The sequence below is a fragment of the Phragmites australis genome, chromosome 21 (genome assembly GCF_958298935.1).
Source record: "Phragmites australis chromosome 21, lpPhrAust1.1, whole genome shotgun sequence".
Classification (NCBI taxonomy): Eukaryota; Viridiplantae; Streptophyta; class Magnoliopsida; order Poales; family Poaceae; genus Phragmites; species Phragmites australis.
Window position 1 is genome coordinate 23,067,161 of NC_084941.1, and position 19,781 is coordinate 23,086,941.

Sequence of the window (19,781 nt, forward strand, 5' to 3'; positions counted from 1 at the left end):
TTGTTTTCCTTTTTTTTTAAGATACGAAAATGAATACAGATAACCTAGATATGAAAACAAATATGAAGCGAATACAGAATAAGAATACAGCGATGGAAATTTCTTGGAACATGAAAACAACTCAAGATACCCATATAATATTCGTCATATGGATAATCGAAATATCATGCATGCGAGAATAGAACATTTAATCCAACATTTAGTCCTACACTCGTCATATAGATGACCCATGTATTCTTGCAAGCTAACATAGGGACATTAATGAAACATTTTGAAGGCATGAAAAAAAAAAATTAAACCAAAATTGAACAGATAACAGTATTTGGCCGTTGGGCAAGTCTAGTTAGTTAATAGGTATTTAGAATTTTGTCTAACAAAGAAAAAACAAGATTGTTTCTCTAATACAACACACTACGTTGTTGAAATTTTTCCATAACATTATTAACATGACACTCACATTTAATTATTCTAGTTGGTATATGTTTCTTTCACAGCATTTTATTATTTTCCTTGAAGTCCAGCACGCATGTCCATGCCTGAATATCTTCTGCAGTCTGCAGAGTACTCAAGTTGGTATATGTTTTTGATTGATAGATGAGCTGTTAGCCAACTTGTATGGGACTGTTTATCGGGATTACCAGTAAATCTAGTATATCCCCATCATAACGTTAATTTCTTTCGGTAAAAGCAGGACAAAATGTCTTTGGTCCTTTCAGAAAAGCAATATATTCGGTATTTCAACTTTTTTTTGGGTGCAGATGAAGCGATTATTAAATGAGTGATATTTCAACCAATATTTTTCTCTGATTGTCATTCACCATTTTTCACATATATTTCAGAAAAAAGTTGAACTCTTAATAAAAAGTGAACTTTTTTAGGGAAAAAAGCTGCTGGCGTCCTGTAACTCTGTAAGTGGGTTCCGATGGGCGTCAGATCCAAGCAGTACCTTATATTAATATTTTGCCAACTACTTCTGCAACTACATGCAAGGAGCACATTATATATGGATTATTCTGAATATCCATTATTTGTCAATCAGAAATTGAAGTGCGATTGAAAAATAAAATAAAATAGAATAAAATAAAAAACAGATGGCCCTATTCCTGATGGATTTGTGGGACCGATATTTACCAACAACTACCAGCTGTCGACTCTGCTGGCTCAGCATTGCTGTTGAACAAACAATGAGTTACTGATACAGAAGGCTCTGGTCTTTTCAGTTCAGTTCAGGTACACCTTTTGTCATATAAAGACTGATTGCTTCCCGTGAGTTCAGGCTTGTGAGTGGTGACACAGAGTGGAATGTGGATCAAACAGAATGAAAGGAGGCTCCATTAGTGACGCAGAGGAGGTGGAGAGGCTGCCCCTTCTTCCTCTTCTCCATGGCCAACCTTCACAGGTCACTGCTTAGCTCTATCTCAATTATTCTCAAGCATGCATGATTATTGATGGTTTGAGAAAGTATAAGATTTCTTCTGTTTGTCTACATCCATAGATCGATCTGTGCACAGGTGGGTCAGCTCATCTTGAGGAATAAGGATGCATATAGATTTTGTATAGAAAACACTGAAGAGTGCATGATCTAACTGTTATAGCCTTAATTTGTTTCTTACTTTGTCGGATGTAATGAGTCATAACATATGAGCTTTCCTCGTTCCTCTTCCATTTTTTACATTCTAGCATTTCAATTCCGTACTTTACATTTGTAGAATTGTCATGCTAGATTAGGTTTGGAACTAATTTTTAAAACTTTGAGCATTAGATAGTCATGAAACTAGAGCACATTTAGATTAGGTTGTATAAATTTACTTGCTATTACTTCATAGACTTAGAAAAAAATTTAGAACCTAATTCACCTCGTCTTGGACATCTTGATTCTTTCATTATCTGTTATAATACTAACATTATGAATTGTGAAGCTTCAGTTGCAATTTTTCCTTGCATAATTGTTATTCATGTCACCTGACTTTTCTGAAACATGATGCTGTATTTCCTTGTGCATAGAAGCGACCGATTGTATAGCAAAAAACCAAGTACACCAAGTTGGTAAAGACATTAGTAAGCCACGTCAGATAAGACTTTTCAGCTTCTTGACCTGGCCCGTTTTCATCGTTTTAAAACACATCATGATTTTCACATTGATACCTAAGACCATCTCCAGCAGCTTTGATTTCCAGTGCTACAGTACCCCGCAAATACTGCAGCGCTCGAATTTGCCGATCAGGTGGCCGGAAAAGGTCTCCAGCAGATACGGTATCCAATGCTACAGTGTGGAGGAGAGAGAATCTAATACTCTAAATTTGTTGAAATACTGTAGCACCCACAATACTGTTTATAGAGGTTGACTGTGGGTCCGGAGAAAGGAGAAGAGTAATAGAAGGTAGGAAATAGGGTAGTTGCTAGAGATAAAAAAAATAAATAGAACTATAATAGTGTAAGGGGAGACTGTAATAGTGTTATAGGGGATGAATTTTTAGAGTATCTACTGGAGATGACCTAAGTCAGCAAACGCTGATTTTCATGTTGCATTTAGTAGGGACGCTGACCAAGCAACTATATGCAGCCAACTAATCACCTCTTACTACTGCTACTACAATAACAAAGTCTTTGTCTAAAACAAGTTAGGACTTTCAACATCAAAATTTAGTGGGAATTGTTGTTATTTATATGAATTTTAATGTTGAATATTTCTTTCTTAGGACAACCGATTGTGTCTTTTCCTTTTTGCCCATGCTGAAACTGGCCCAGGCCTGTTGAGCTGCCCTTCTATATGCTGGTGCTGCTCCTAGGGTTGGCAATGGAGGATTTAGGGACCGATTGGTCTTTGCCTCAGGCGGCTAAAGAGTGGCGGCGATAGTTCTTCTGGGCCTGATTCCTCCAGCTCGTGCACTCATCCGTGCACTGGCCGGGCTCTCTACGGTCCGCTGGTTTTAATTTGGACGATGGGGATGGAATGAAGTGGTGCAAGGATCGGGGAGGCCAAACCGGATTTGGTTGAGGCAGCCATCCTTGGTGTGCGTGCTCTAGGTAATAGCCTCCTATATCTATCTTAGTCCTCCTGCTCGGTTAAAGAAAGGGGACAAAGGTGTGACAACTCTCCCTTGTTTTGATCTGCTCTCTGGACAGCGTGTGCTTGAACACCGAGGTCTTTCTCCTGCTTGGTTGTGAGCAACGTCAGAGGGAGCAGTTGGTGGTGGTAGTTGCCGGAGCTGTGACGCCTAGGCTCGCCCTCACGTGCCATTGCAGTGCGGTTGGCTTTATATCTCCGATCTCCTTCACGCCACCGGCTACGGCAGGTGCTAGGTTTTCTGGGACAACGTCTAGTGGGCTATCCCTAGCCTCTCTTCTCCACGCATTTGAGTGTGTTTTACTGTGAGTTTTTCCTCTTCTTTATCCTAGACAGTAAGGTTGCTTGTGGATTATTGCTCGCTGATGATGATATGAACTAAAATTGGGCTAGATAGTTGAGTACAATAGATGTGGTCTTGTTTAGTTCTCTGATTACTGATTGGCATGGGCAGTAGCTGACTATTGTGCTTTGATCCTCTCTGATTAGTTCATGTATATTGATTTTGAGACTTTGTTATTCTCGGTTTTCTGCCTGTTGCTTTGATCCCTGGACATGTGCTATTGTAATCTTTGATTCTAGTTTATCCTATTTGCTTGGTAGAAGAATGAGTAGCAAGTCTGATTAGTTCAGTAACTAAGGTACCTATCATGCTGGTCTATTGCATTGCTTGTTTTTGAGTTATACAAGAACTATTATTTTCTTCTCAGTGCTTAGCATTAGTACAGTAGTTATGTTCAGGAAGTTGTAGCGAATTCAGAGAACTCCTTTTCTGGGTCCACATCTAGGTGTGATCTCAATATCTTATCCAGTTTGTGATATGTTTAAAGTACAGTTAGAGAGAATAACATTATTTATTCTAGGGCCAGCTGTAAGGAACCAGCTGAGAACAATTTATATTATATCTTCTTGTTGTTCAGCTCTTTATTTTTACATGATGAATGATGTTAATGCTTCTGGTTTGTGGATACATTCTTGGAAGATCATGCTTAATAGATATGTACTGCTATGCTCCTGTACTCCTCTTTATGGAATATTGATGTTTATGCTCAATTTATCGCTTTTAATACAACAATTCAGAAAACATATAGCTTCTGTGATGGCTAGCTCTAGCCCTTCTTCCCTACCTCCATCGTCCTCAGACGCGATTAAGCCTGAGAGCTTCGATGGAACCGGCTTTAAGCGCTAGCAGGCTCGGACAAGGCTATGGTTGTTGGAGCTTGGACTTTTCTGGGTCCTCATCGAAGAGCCACCCGCCCCTCCAGGGGAAGCCTTGCTAGATGAGGTCAAAAGAATGTGTCTCAACGCGTTAAGGGCCCGTTAGGAGAAGGCAAATGTCTCAGCCCTTGCACACCTCTTGGTCATACTACCAAATAGGCTCTTCGATGTCTACGTGAGGTTCGGGGAAGCACAAAAGGTGTGGTCAGAGCTGAATGACAAGTATACTGAAAGTGACAATGGCAATGAGTCATTCATGGTGGCAAGCTACCTGAACATTTGCATGGGATATAGCAGATCAGGTATGGAACAAATCCATGAGTTATAGCTAATCGTGTGAGACTTAGGCCAGTATGGTTGTGTCCTCCCTGAGAGTTTTTAGGTTAATTCCATTATGGCCAAGCTGCCTACTTCTTAGTGTGACTTTGTCACTGCATGTCGACCCATAAAGCAGCTATTGACTCTTAATGAGCTCATTGCTGCTATAAATGTCGAGGAGAAGTCCAAGGCAGGCTATGGTGAGGCGAAGGCGCCCGCTCAAGCTAACCTTGTTGAGCACAAGAACAATCCTGGGAAGAATATGAAGAAAGAGAAGGCAAAGCTTGGTTTTTCTGGACCGAAGGCTAATGCTATGAAGAAGAAGAAGAGTCTAAGATTGTCTGCTACGTTTGCGGTGGGTTGGATCACAAATCCAATAGATGTCATGATCTTAAAGGCAAGGGGCCGACACCTGAGCAGTAGAAGGCAGCCAAAGCCAAGTGCATGTGGCGGTTGCAACAGTCGATAATACCGGCAAAGGTGACTCCACTAGTGGGTATATAGCTGAGGCCTTTATGAAAAATTCACCAGTAAGTTGGTGGGTTGATATAGGTGCTACTAGGCATATTTTAGCTGATCTGACGTATTTTACTTCTCTACTGGGCGTAGATGGTGGATCCGTACAAATGAGCAATGAGGTCTCGGCAGTAGTACGCTGAGTAGGATAAGTGAGCTTGAAGCTGACTTCCAGCAAGACTCTTGTCCTGAAGGACGTGTTGTTTGTGCCTGCCATGACTCGTAATCTACTCAGCAGATCAAAGTTGTGCCAGGAATAAAGTTAGTCTTTGAGTCAAATAAAGTAGTGATGACCAGGTGTGGATTGTTTGTAGGAAAATGCTATGATTACGGATGCATGTTCGCATTTCTATTCTTGATAGTTCTGCAAACATTTTCTAGTCTTCATATTCTAACAAGAATATTGATATATGGCATTCTCGCTTGTGTCATGTTAATATCGAAGCAATTGTGCATTTGAGTAAGATGGATCTTATTCCCTCATATAATTATGATAAGAGCCATAAGTGCGAGGTGTGTGTGCAAGCTAAGTAGCCCCGCAAACCGTTTCACTCGGTCGAGGGGAGAAGCACCTCACCTTTTGAGCTGATCCATTCTGATCTGTGTGAGATGAATGGAATATAAACTAAATGTGGTAATCTTTACTCTTATAGATGATGCTACTAGGTTCTACTATATCTATTTGTTTAGAACAAAAGATGAAGCATTAGAATACATCAAAATCTATAAGGATGAGGTGGAAAATCAGTTGGGGAAGACAATAAAGAGACCGAGGTCTGACAGAGGTGGGGAATACATTCTCAGGGATCTCTCCGGGTTCTGTGAAGAAAGTGACATAATCCATGAGTTTACGCCACCATACTCACCATAGGCCAAAGGAGTAGCTGAGAGAAAGAATCGAATAATTTGTGACTTGGTTAATGACTTGCTACAAAGTTCTGGTATGACTAACTTATGGTGGGGTGATGCTGTTCTCATAGTTAACTATGTCCGGAATAGGATCACTCCTCGGAATCACGAGGCAACTCCTTATGAAGGATCAAAGAGGAGAAAACCGAATATGTCCTTTCTTTGCACCTGGGGTTGTTTAGCAAAAGTACTTGTTCCCCTGCCGAAGAAGAGGAAATTAGGACCAAAGACTGTTGGCTGTGTCTTTATGGGTTATGCACACCAGAGTACCTCCTATAGATTTCTAGTAGTCCATTATGAGGTCTCAGATATTACTGTCAACTTGATAATGGAGTCTCGGGATGTGACATTTTTTTAGCACATCTTTCCTATGCGAGAAAAGAAAGTAGTTACCCATAATCATTTAGTTGATGACCCTGTTCCTCAAAGTGTTAGCAACATGGTTCCTGAATTGGAACTAAGGAGGAGCAAGAGGCAAAGAACTGAAAAATCACTGTGAGATGACTTTGTCACCTTTCTCATGGATGATGAACCATGAAATCTTTTAGAGGCATACGCTTCTCCAAAAGCAGAGTACTGTAAGGAAGCAGTCCGTAGTGAGATGAATTCAATTATCACTAATGGAACTTGGGAGTTAGCAGACCTCCTAGTTGGCTGCAAATGGATTTTCAAGAGAAAACGCAGACCTGATGATACTATAAAAAGGTACAAGGCCCGACTAGTGGCTAAGGATTATACACAAAAGGAAGGAGAAGAATATTTTGATACGTACTCTCCTATTGCTAGGTTGCCCACTATCCGTGTGATCTTAGCACTATCAGTTTCTTATAATCTCCTTGTGCATCAGATGGATGAAGACCGCTTTCCTAAATGGAGAGTTGGATGAAAAGATTTATATGCAGCAGCAAGGTGGATTCGTGCTAACATGATAGAAGGGTAAAGTATGCAGGTTAATCAAATCCCTGTATGGTCTCAAACAGGCCCCTAAGCAGTGGCATAAGAAGTTTAATACTACACTAGCCTCGGTTGGCTTCTGTGTTAATGAAGCCGATAAGTGCGTGTATTATAGCTATGGTGGGGGATGAGATGTCATTCTGTGTTTATACGTGGATGATATATTGTTGTTTGGGACGGACCTGGAAATGATTAACCAAACCAAGTCCTTTATATCTCAGAACTTCGATACGATGGACCTGGGAGAAGCTGACGTAATTTTAAACATCAAGCTCCTAAAGGGTGAGAATGGGATAACTCTAAGACAATCCCATTATGTGGATAAGGTGCTTATATATTTTGGTATGATAGACTGTAAGCCTGTAGCCATGCCCTATGATCCAAATGCTAAGCTGAAGAAAAATATAGACTATGGGAAAGACCAGTTAAAATATTCACAAGTGATAGGTTCCCTCATGTACTTAGCCAGTACGACTAGGCCTGACATCTCATATGCAATATGCAGGTTAAGTCATTATACGTCCAACCCAGGAGATGATCATTGGATAGCACTAGAGAGGATTCTTAAGTACCTGGAGGGGATAAAGAACCTACGGATTCATTATTCTGGCCATCCTGCAGTCATAGTGGGATTCAATGATTCCAACTGGATCAGTGACTCGGATGATATGAAGGCTACAAGTGGATATGTTTTCACTCTAATAGGTGGAGCAGTGTCTTAGAGGTCATCTAAGCAGACCACCCTTACTCGCTCTATGATGGAGGCTGAGCTAGTGGCACTAGACTCAGCAGTCATAGAGATAGAATGGATCTAAGAGCTCCTTTCTGACTTGCCAATACTGGATAAGCCAATTCTGGCTGTTCTCACCTACTGCGATAACCAAATTGTTCTGGTTAAGGTGAAGAGTAGGAAGGACAATATGAAGACTTTGAAGCACATAAAATGACGACTCAAATCACTCAGGCATGCAGTAGAGACAGGTATAATCGTTGTGAAATATATTCAGTCTGAAATGAACCTTGCAAATCCTTTCACAAAAGGAATGACTAGAACAATCATTCAGGTAGCATCAAGAGGAATGGGATTACTACCCACTAAAAAGGTTCACACCGGTAGTAATCTATCCTAGGAGATCGGAGATCTCGTGAACTAGGCTCTAGGAAAACAAGCTGTGTGGGTACAAGAGCAAATCAATCTCATTCGTTGCTTTGACCTTGTGTAGGAGAGGGTGAGCTGTTGGCTCTTAATGAATTCAGTGTCGTATGGCAATAGATGTCGTCCTACAGAACATATAGGAGAATTCACCTATGTGACTGTGATTATGTGGTCATATCATAAAAAAGCGGGTACTTCTCTAGGTGGCACTCATGAATCAAGGTACATGAACATGACCATAACGTCAAACCCGAGGGCTGAAAGCAAAGCAACCTCGTACATGGTGCTATATGAATGGAGGTCCGCATACCAAGGTAAAGGATCAAGGTTCTTTCCTCATCTGGGCCGAAGTTTTTTTTAGCTCAGTGGTATGTCCAAACCCGAAAGGTACATGTTACTTAAAACCTGTATATAAAACCAGTATTTCCAACATCAAAATTTGGTGGGGATTGTTGTCATTTAAATGAATTTTAATGTTGAATATTTCTTTCTTGGGACAACCGATTGGGTCTTCTCCTTTTGGCCCATGCTGAAACCGGCCTAGGCCCATTGAACTGCCCTTCTATATGCTGGTGCTACACCTAGGGTTGGCCAGTGGAGGATTTGGGGACCGATTGGTCCTTGCCTTAGGCAATTGAAGAGCGGCGGCGGCAGTTCTGCTGAGCCCGATTCCTCCGGGCTCGTGTGCTCATCCATGCGCTGACCGGGCTCCCTGCGGTCCGCCGGTTTTGATTTGGACGATGGGGATAGAATGGAGTGGCGCAAGAATGGGGGAGGCCAAATTGGATTCGATTGAGGCAGCCATCCTTGGCGTCTGTGCTCCAGGTAATGGCCTCCTATATCTATCTCAGTCCTCTTGCTCGGTTAAAGAAAGAGGAAAAAGGTGTGGCAACTCTCCCTTGTTTTGATCTGCTCTCTGGATGACATGTGCTTGAACACTGGGGCCTTTCTCCTGCTCAATTGTGAGCAACGTTAGAGGGAGCAGTTGGTGGTGGTGGTTGTCGGAGTTGTGACGACTAGGCTCGCCTCCACGTGCCGTTGCAGTGTGATTGGCTTTGTATCTCCTATCCCCTTCACACCACCAGCTATGGCGGGTGCTATGTTTTCTAGGACAACGGCTAGTGAGCCGTGCCTAACCTCTCTTCTCCATGCATTTGAGTGTGTTTCACTATGAGTTTTTTCTCTTCTTTATCCTGGGCAGTAAGGTTGCTTGCGGATTATTGCTCGGTGATGATGATATAAACTGAAATTGGGCTAGATAGTTGAGTACAACAGATGTAGCCTTGTTTAGTTCTCTAATTACTGATTGGCATGGGCAGTAGCTGACTATTGTGCTTTGATTCTCTCTGATCAGTTCATGTGTATCAATTTTGAGACTTTGTTATTCTCACTTTACTACGTGTTACTTTGATCCCTGGACATGTGATGTTGTAATCTTTGATTGTAGCTTATCTTGTTTGCTTGGTAGAAGAATGAGCTGCAAGTCTTATTAGTTCAGTAACTAAGGTTCCTATCCTGCTGGTCTATTGCGTTGCTTGTTTTTTAGTATACAGGAACTAGTATTTTCTTCTTAGTGCTTAAAGCGTTAGTACATCAGTTCTGTCTAGGAAGTTGTAGCGAATTCAGAGAACTCCTTTTCTGGGTCCACATCTAGGTGTGATCTCAATATCTTGTCTAGTTTGTGATATGTTTAAAGTATAGTTAGAGAGCAGAACATTATTTGTTCTGGGGCCAGCTGTAGAGAACCATCTGAGAATAATTTATATTATATCTTCTTGTTGTTCAGCTCTTTATTTTTACATGATGAATGATGTTAATGCTTCTGGTTTATGGATACATTCTTGGAAGATCATGCTTAACAGATATGTACTGCTATGCTCTTGTACTCCTCTTTATGGAATATTGATATTCATGCTCAATTTATCGCTTTTAATACAACAAAAACAATAATAATAAAGGTTTTCTCATCACCTCCTAACTGAAACAAATAATAAGCCCTTCTTTGGATTGAAATGAATATGATAGAAATGCATACAAGTTGGGGCATGCTAGAATTATGGAGAATATAATGTGGAAAACTAGCATATATTTATATTTATTTCCACAATCTCCAGGGATTTGAATGCCAGTGGATGCATCCACGGTTGGTCGCTAGGATTTGAACCTATTAATAATTAGCATTAGTAATTACAGATCTTGGGGAAAATAATTCTGCATTGCTAATGAAATGTACAATGCCTGCAATTTTACCAATATCTAAATCTATGTTATTGAATGGCTGACTTCAAAAGAATGGATCAATGCTAATGTGAAATCTTTTCTTTGTCATGGATTGCAGGACCAAGGACCATATACATGCAATGGGTCTGTTGATATTAGAGGCAATCCAGCATCTAAGAAACATACTGGAAAATGGAGAGCCTGCTACTCAATTTTAGGTAATCATACGCTGGATCCTATCTATGGCATCTTTTAGAAAATCATCCCACACAGGATATGGATCTACCGAGATGAACATGGAAGATCACAAAAGACAACAAATCCACGATATTTGTTAATTAGGTTTAGCCAAAGTTTACATCCCGGGGCATAACTGCGAACGCTCCTCCCCACATTTGGAACACCAGCCACTAGTTCTGTCCGTCAGCACCCCCAACAAGACTGTAGCATTATGTAGTCATGCCTGTTACAACAATGGTCCTCTCATATTTATGAGGAGGCTGAATTACAGTCTAACACAATTTGTATCTTGCCAGGAATACAACTTCAAGTCCCAACGTAACCAGACTCATACAGAATATTACATAAATATTCAACAAACTCCACCTGCAAATATACCATCACCTTGAAGCGGTCATGTGCAAACCTCTATGTACACCGAACTTAAGTTGTCGCCCTCGTAGCTCAACAAGAGCTTCCTATTGAGTATGACTTTAGTCAGACCCACTGCTTTCAAGAGCCATCGTTGCTATTCCTGCAATTCCATCCTTCATGACCCAACCTACAATTGTTCACACTTTTCTCCTATTATCACATTCTCTTCTAAGCGAAAATCAAATTCGTTTTTAGTCCTGACACATGCCTGACTCCCCGAAGTAAACTCCATCATATATCTTGATTTTGATGGCACCTACTCAAACAACATGATAACACGTGTTATCAACCACGTAGAGTAAAACAAAATCAATAGACTTCATGAAAAGAATTGTTCTATGTTGGGCGTCGCAGGATAAAAGTTAGCTGAATCCAACATGCACGCTTCAGTTGACCACCTTCTTGACACTGAGCAAATCATTGTCATTATCTCAGTCACTCTTTGGAATTGCCACATAGCATTGCTCTTCTGCTTAGCTGTTAGGTTACGATTCTCCAACATGTTACACAGTAACCTCTTGCAACTAGAGACAACCTGAATTACTCCAATTGCAAGTAGAGACGTGTAGTCTCTATCTTTTCTTTACAATTCAGACATTGGTATACCTCCATGCTCTTCGATCCACATTTCTGCAACTTGGATCGATCCGTGCTTTTGATAATTTAGAAACATAGAAGCCCCTCTAATGCAAAACCTGCATCTGGAGCTTATGTCGCATGTTGCCACACCATAAAGAATGAACACCATTAGCCATCACGCTTCTATGTCATTCTAGTCGGTCTTGTCGTCGCCTATGTCACCCGTGGTATGACCAGTCTATCGATGCTAGTTTGTTCACCCTACACCATGGTATGTTCACACTCCAAGTGAATTGTCCGCCAATCTTCCTTGGATTGTTCGGCCCTAGTTTGTGTGGCTCAGATGGACTGCACAGTGGTTTGCTTTGCTCCTCGACCACGCCAGCCTATCGCTGGACTCCACCAGCTACTACAAAGGAACCTCTTGAAAGCACCATGACTAAACACTGTCGACAAGCTTTGCTCATCATCGAGCACCATAATACCGGTCTATGATTTAGCGAGCCAACCAACCAACTACCTCCTCTTATTGCATGATACAATTTTCATCAGTGTCTATGATCTTCTGTCATGCTCCCACACCTGCACACCTTGAGCACTTGCTTGCCTGACACACATAGGTATGTCAACGGGGACCCGATCCCCAATCCCCGGTAGTGAACATACCTATAGGGGATGGGGATGGGGGCTGTTTTTCCCTCGCAGGGATGTAAATGGGGAGTAATCACCCCCTGTCGGGTCTAGTGGGGTCGAGGATGGTAACTCATCCCCGTCACCGTTTCCCGGTGAGGCCCCATTTATATCATATATGGGCTAATATGCATGCATTAAATATACCTAAGGCCCATCTATTTGTTGTCCGGCCTATCCTAGAGTCCAACTAGCACCAAACCCTGATGCTATTGTAGCGGGGATGATACCCCGTGGGGTACAATTCCGTGTGTGGGGACATGATGAGGAAAAATTGTTCTCGGCGTGCGGGGATGGGAACGGTAAATTATCCTCCAAGAGGGGATGGTTGCCTATTCCTGTAAGAATTTTCCCCATCTCTGGATATACCTCATCATCATGTACGCTGATCCATGCAGTGTCCGATCGAATTATGAGTGGTATACCAGTCGCCAGACTGTTAGCTCCATCACGGACTATATGCCCGGGTTCGTTGCCGAAACTGTATGTCATCGTGGAATTTCCCTGAGGAACCGCCTAGCTGTAGGAGTCCTGTCGAGCACGCCTACATGGAGTCCCACCGAACTGGCACCGAGCCTGAGCACCTTGGAAGTCACCTTGCTGCAGTCCTGTTCTGCTGTTGTTCCATGTGGTCTGATTTGGTTGCTCGGTCTCCTCACCAACCCCGTGGTCTCCTTTTATTTTCTTTCTGATGGACGGGTGGCAAGCCTTGAAGGAAGAAAATTCTATGAGACCCTCTCTTGTGCATGCCACGTGTCCCTCTCCTTTCTCTTAATTGCACGTGCCAGCCGTTGGATCAGGGAAGGACAACATGGATTAGGGTCACGTAGGGGTCTTTCGGTGAAGGGTCTCATAGAATTTCCTTCTAGCCTTAAATGCCCAGACCCATGTGCCTCAACACATCATGATGCATGCATGCGTGACTGCATGCAACCCATCACAACACAACCTTCTGTGCGACTCCTCCTTGCGTGAGCACTGCCCGTGCCCATCACAACATAGCCTTCCACCATCACTGCCTGAACACCGAGGTGACCCGGTGCTCGCGAACCAACCATCCTTGTGCTCCACACCGCGTCTGTCTATTTTACATCACTTGTGTGTTGCGCACAACATTTTATAGATGTATAATCCTCATGACTCTACATGATCTTCCGCACCGTTTTTAGATCCAATTTAACTATAGTCCTCATGTCACTTGTTAGAAAATCAGAACACACAACAATATAGATCCACCAAGATTGAACATGCAATATCACATATAACACTAGACACATGATATTTATTGACTAGGTTCAAACGAAATCTACATCCCAAGGCATGATTACACACGCCTCTACCCACAGTTGCAACAACGACCACCGAGGTGAACTGCCGGCACCTCTGCAAGCCTATTGTATTATGTTGTCATGTTGGGTTACAAAAGCGATCCTCTCATATTTATGATGAGACCGGATTATACAAGTTAGCATAAAGTCTATCCTACCGCTAATATAATTGTAAGTCCCAATATAACTGAACTAGTAAATAATATTTGACACATACTCAACAGGATCCCAAAGTGTCATATTCTGGTGTTAATTTGTGTGATGGGTTCATTGTTTGTTTCTGCCAATCCTTGTTCCTCACAGGTGGTGAATTTTGCGGTGCCATGGCATACTATGGAGTTGGGACAAACCTGGTGAGTTACCTAACCAAGGTGCAGAATCAAAGCAACGTCACTGCGGCAAGCAATATCGCTTCTTGGCAAGGCACATGCTACCTCACTCCCCTTCTCGGAGCATTCTTGGCTGATTCATATTGGGGAAGGCACCAAACAATTGTGATTTCCCTTACCATATTTACCATTGTAAGTGTAGGCATCTTACAAGTCCTCTTCGTCTATGAAATTGTATTTACTTGTCAGTTGACATGAATAATTTTGAGAACTTATATCTGAACTTTTATCTGCAGGGAATGGTTCTACTGACACTTTCAGCAGTGGTTCCAGTAAGCATCCATACAATGCTGATCCCTCTTCAGGAAGCCTTGCCATCTTGTGGCCTCTTCCTGACTGCTTTGGGCTTAGGTGGCATCTGGCCCTGTGTTCCTACTTTTGGTGCCGATCAATTTGACGACACCGATAGAGCAGAGAAGGTTCAGAAGGAGGTCTACTTCAACTGGTACTACATCGCTGTCAATGGCGGTTTCTTCCTTGCGAGTACGGTCCTCGTGTGGGTTCAGGACAACTGCGGCTGGGGATTGGGTTTCGGGATCCCGACGTTGTTTTCAGCAATTGGCATTGCTGGGTTTCTTGCCAGTATGAAGCTGTACAGGTACCAGAAACCGGGAGGAAGCGCGCTCACTAGAATTTGCCAGGTTACGGTTGCAGCAATTCGCAAGCTCCATATGGATGTGCCGAATGAAAGCACTCTTCTATATGAAGTGCCCGGCAATGAGTCGGCAATTGTAGGGAGCAGGAAGCTGATGCACACTGATGGACTAAGGTGGTGTTCAATGCTTCTGAAACAAAATCTTCTCTTCCTCCAGTCAATTTTTTCAGTTCTAAATTTCAAAATCCTACACATTTCGACTAAGACTCTAATACATGAACGATTGCCGCGTTTAGGTTCTTCGATCGAGCTGCCACCATCATTGCCTCTGACGAAACATCTGCTGATGCACCTAGTCCATGGAAGCTTTGCACCGTGACGCAAGTGGAGGAGCTGAAGATCTTGGCAAGAATGCTGCCTATCCTACTAACTGGCATTGTCTTCAACACTGCCGAAGCTTTCTTCCCGTTGTTCATCGAACAAGGACACGTCATGGACAATCACATCGATGGTTTCTGGATACCTCCCGCCTCTCTGACAACCTTCACCTGCCTCTGCATTCTCATCTTGGCCCCAGCGTACAACAAGGTTCTTATGCCGATGGTGAGTAGGATCACTGGAATGAAGCGAGGATTGTCTGAGCTGCATCGCATAGGTGTCGGCATTGTTTTTGCAATGCTATCGCTGGTTTCAGCTGCAATGGTCGAGATGGTGCGTCTTGACATCGCCAAGAAAAGAGGACTAGTGCATCATAGTGCTCCGGTTCCAATGGGTATCCTGTGGCAGGCACCACAGTACTTCTTTGTAGGTGTAGCCAAGGTGTTCAGCGTGGTAGGTTTCATCGAATTTGCTTATGAGCAATCCCCTGACGCCATGAGGAGCTTGTGCCAGGCTTGCACTCTCATCATGGTCACCCTTGGAAGCTACCTTGTCTCTATCATGTTAAAGTTCATCGATTCGGTGACAGCAAGCAGTGGGAGCCATGGTTGGATCCCTGAGAACCTCAACGAAGGGCGCCTTGATCAATTCTTCTGGTTGATGGCAGGATTGCAGCTGCTGAACCTGCTTGTGTTTGTGTATTGTGCTACAAGGTACAAGCACAAACTAGCTACTTGATTTTCTTCCCCTGCTAGTTTGAGGTTGGGAGAGCCTATGTAAGGTTGCTCAAGTATTATATTAAGCACTGCAACATTTGTGGTACTAGTTTGAAAATGTATTGGAACTCATGTTTTGGATGAAGTTTCTATTTTAAATTTTTAGAGGAGTATTTTATATTCTATCAAATTAATAAAATGTTTAAAAATTTGAAAACCAATTAAAATGTTTCAAATCAACAAACGTGCACGCCATCTCGGTGGTCGGGATGAGGAGGACAAGCATGAGGAAGGTCGTCGTCCTCGCACCCGTTCCCGCGGGCGTCGCTACCTCGTTGCACTTGTCGAGCGCGGCCGCCGGACAGACGGTGAGCGCGGCAACGGCAACGGCAACGGCCGTCAACGCACCGGTTCCCCATGCAACCGTCGTCAAAACTAAGTCCGGAAGCAGCCGATCGAAGCTCCGCCGGGGAGCGACGCCGGCGGTCCAACAGCTCGCGCCGCGAGCATCGTCGAAGCCGTTGGACCCACAACCCTGCCGCTGGCCATGCCAAGGATCCTGCTACGGCCAGCTAGGGTTGGGGATCTTTCCCCCATTGACATCTCTTCCCCTGTGCTGGCATGCTTCTGAAAAGCCACCGCTATAGCACAACACGGACCACTGTGACGAGCTGGTCCTGTGAGGAGCTGTCCCTGCAGAAAATGGCTGCTGTGCAGGAGGAGGACCCGTTTGCTTTCCTGCTACAGCATGCATGATCTCTTCGCTCTGCACCACAGATCATGGACGGATCGGAGGACCATGCTTTCGACCCCAACACCACTGATTGAGACCTCTGTAGCTGTAGAGGATATCTAGGGCCTCGATGCACAGTTCGGGCCTGCTCTGGAAGCTGTTGGTGGCGGCCACGTATCTTGGAAGATGGGCCTAACGAGCCACACATCTTGGACCGTTCTGGACCTGAGCGATGCAGCATTCCTCCTAGGGTGGAAATAATGGTTGTGTATCTGAATTATCCGATATTCGTATCCGTTAAAATATGATTATAAATATCTGTATCTGTATTTGTTTATAAAATGGATACTAAAATAGATACATCCGAATTCGTTTTCGAGATTTAGATTTAAATGTGGATATCCGAATTCGAGATATATCCGATTCGTATCCGTATCCATCAACCAGGGAACCAAATTTTACTAAAGTTTTAGAAATTTTAGAGGTAAGCGAAATTATGGCCCAATCAAATTAGAAGAAATTTCAGTTATATTTGATCAAATTTCAGTCAAATTTGACAGTCAAATTTGATCAAATTCCAGTTAAATTTGGCCAAAAGTTTAAATTTTTGACATGAATTTTGAACCAAATTTCTAAAATTCTATCCCAATCAAATTAGAATAAATTTTAGTCAAGTTTTACCAAAATTCATTCAAATTTTATCAAAAATTAAATTCCAAACATGAATTTCGAAGATTGAGTAGATATCCGAATGCGAATTCGAATTCGGACTATCCATTTTGTATTCGCATCCGAGAGTATTCGGATCCGTATTCGCATTCAATTTAAAATATGTTAAATCGTATTATCCGAATTCGATTCCATGCGTATTCGATCCGTTTCCACCCCTATTCCTCCAACTGTTGTTCAAGGAGTTTTTTTATTTTTATATTTTTTCAATTAAAAATTTAAATAAATAGATTATTAATGAAAAAAATTACAAAACTAGACACCTACCGCTCTATTGTAAGACGGTTAGACCCTTACTGCCTCTAAGAGAGCGGTAAGCAATCCCACGTTCTCACCGCACTTTCATGCGCAGATATACTTACAGCGCGTCCCTTCCCGTCCATGAACAGTAATCCGCGATGAACAGTACTTCACAGTTCAATTTTCTCTCCTATATTCTCTATTCAAAACAGTGATATTTTGTTGCTCCAAAAATTCTAAAACTTTTTGTACGTGTTTCATAATTCATGTGCAACCCATTTTAATTGAATTCATCTAAAAATCTTGTGTAGAATTTAAACTAAAATTCTACAAAAGACTACTTTTATAACTTATACAAATTGTTATGGTCTCAAATAAATTTCTAAAAAACTGGTATAATTCACTAATATTCTTCTTATGTGATGTGATAATTTCTAAAATTATTTTTAGTAGTAGGTTTATATATGTTTGAATTCAAATTAAGTTAAAAGAAGAATATCACATGAAATTATAAAAATACATATAAATGGTGCATTACAAAGGAATTCACTTTTTTACTATATAATATAGGGATGAAAATAATTTTAGAAATTATCACATCACATAAGAAGAATATTAGTGAATTTTATCAGATTTTTAGAAATTTATTTGAGGCCCTAACAATTTCTAGAAGTTATAAAGGTAGCCATTTTTTTTGGAGAATTTTAGTTTAAATTCTACACTAGATTTTTGGATGAATTAAATTAAAATGGGTTGCACATGAATTATGGAACACGTACAAAAAGTTTTAGAATTTTTAGAGTAACAGAACATTACTATTTTGAATAGAGAAGATAGAAGGAGAAATTAAATTTTGGAGTACTGTTTATCGCAGATTACTGTTTGTGGACGGGGCCTACCGCTGCAAGCCTACCGCCCATGAAAGGTTGGTAAGAGACTATGGAACTATTTACCGTCCTTTCAGAGTGATAAGAATCTAATTATTTTATGAGAGGGCGGTAGGTGTTTAATTTTGTATTTTTTTTTTCATGAGAAATCTATTTATTTAAATTTTTAATTGAAAAAATATAAAAATAAAAAAGTTCTTGTTCACGACACCAGAGCCGGCCCTGGTTGCGTCAGAGCCGAAGCCGCGACCGGCCACCAGTGTTACTGGACAACTGTATCTAATTTTTTTTCTAATTGAATATTTTGAATTTGAGTTGGATTTTAACACCTATATTGAATTCTGAGTTGTATTTCATGTGTCTAAATTTTCTTTACAAAATTAGACATCCATTTAACACTACCAGCCACCGCATCGGCACTGAAGTGGACGGGTCGGCGCTTCAGTGCACACCTCGCCCGTAAGCTGCATGGTGTCGCCGTGGCACGGATAGCTGGCTGGGGACCTCGTTGCTCGCCCCCTTGGCTTCTGCAGCCGAGAACACAAAAGGGCCGCGTATCTTTAATTTTAAAATTTTGCCTCACACTGAAAACATGCTTATTTCTCTAAATTTTTGAGGAATTGGTGCTTGTTTCACCCTTTGAATTTTAAGTGTATACAAAGCCACTCTATAGTAATTCATATTTTTTATTTACTGATCAATCAATGAAGAAATGACAGAGCGTTCTCATTGCCATTCGAGACATGTCCATCTTTCTGTTGGTTGATGCTTGAAACTTCCGTTTGCTACATCAAGCAAACAATGTCTCATAGTAACAAGACTTTTTGTCACTGGGGCTCATATTCAATTTTGTGTAATTTATTATTTAATATATACTGCATCGAATATCTATGGTCACTTCACGACATTCACAAATATTTCCAAAAAAATCAATTTTAAAAACAAATCATTTACAAAATTCCTAGCTGTCCAACAGCAGGTTTTATCATTATGCCCAGAATTTTTTTTCTAGTGTACCCTTTCTAGGGAATGCCAATGCCATGGGTATTTGGAGGGAAGAAAATTTTATAGGATTTTCACAGAAAGGTCTCTACGAGATTCTGATCCATACCGTCATTTCTTGATCCAACGGCTAACACGTTGAGAAAAAAAAGAGACACATGATATAAAAAAAATCTTTCTATGAGATCTGATCCTATAGAATTTCCAATCCACTTAGAGGACTTAGGAACTCGTTGAAAGGCGTCAAGTGCGGTGTACATGGGGTACAAATAATCAAGGCCGTCCTTCTCCTCATTCCTCGTTAACCTGGTGAACCTCAACATGAATCTCGTCCTAACAGGCCTCAACACACCAAAAATAGAAATGTCAATGACTGTTGCATAGCGAACAAGCCTCAACACACCATGCAAAAACAAGACAGAACTGGAAATCCCAGAAACCCACCTCTTCATAGAGGAGATGTCCATATGATCTGCTATATGAACTGGAAATTCAAGTTTCAG

At 41.7% G+C, this 19,781-nt stretch overlaps 1 protein-coding gene across 1 annotated transcript; it reads left to right on the forward strand.

The window, feature by feature from the left end:
• Window positions 1-1,218: 1,218 nt before the first annotated feature.
• LOC133903725 (protein NRT1/ PTR FAMILY 8.3-like) lies at window positions 1,219-15,807 on the forward strand. The gene is made up of 5 exons (XM_062345165.1): window positions 1,219-1,399; window positions 10,477-10,576; window positions 13,913-14,130; window positions 14,235-14,767; window positions 14,890-15,807. Exons 1-5 carry the CDS (start codon window positions 1,319-1,321, stop codon window positions 15,707-15,709), a joined length of 1,752 nt encoding a protein of 583 aa, XP_062201149.1. The 5' UTR covers window positions 1,219-1,318; the 3' UTR covers window positions 15,710-15,807.
• The last annotated feature ends 3,974 nt before the right edge of the window (window positions 15,808-19,781 follow it).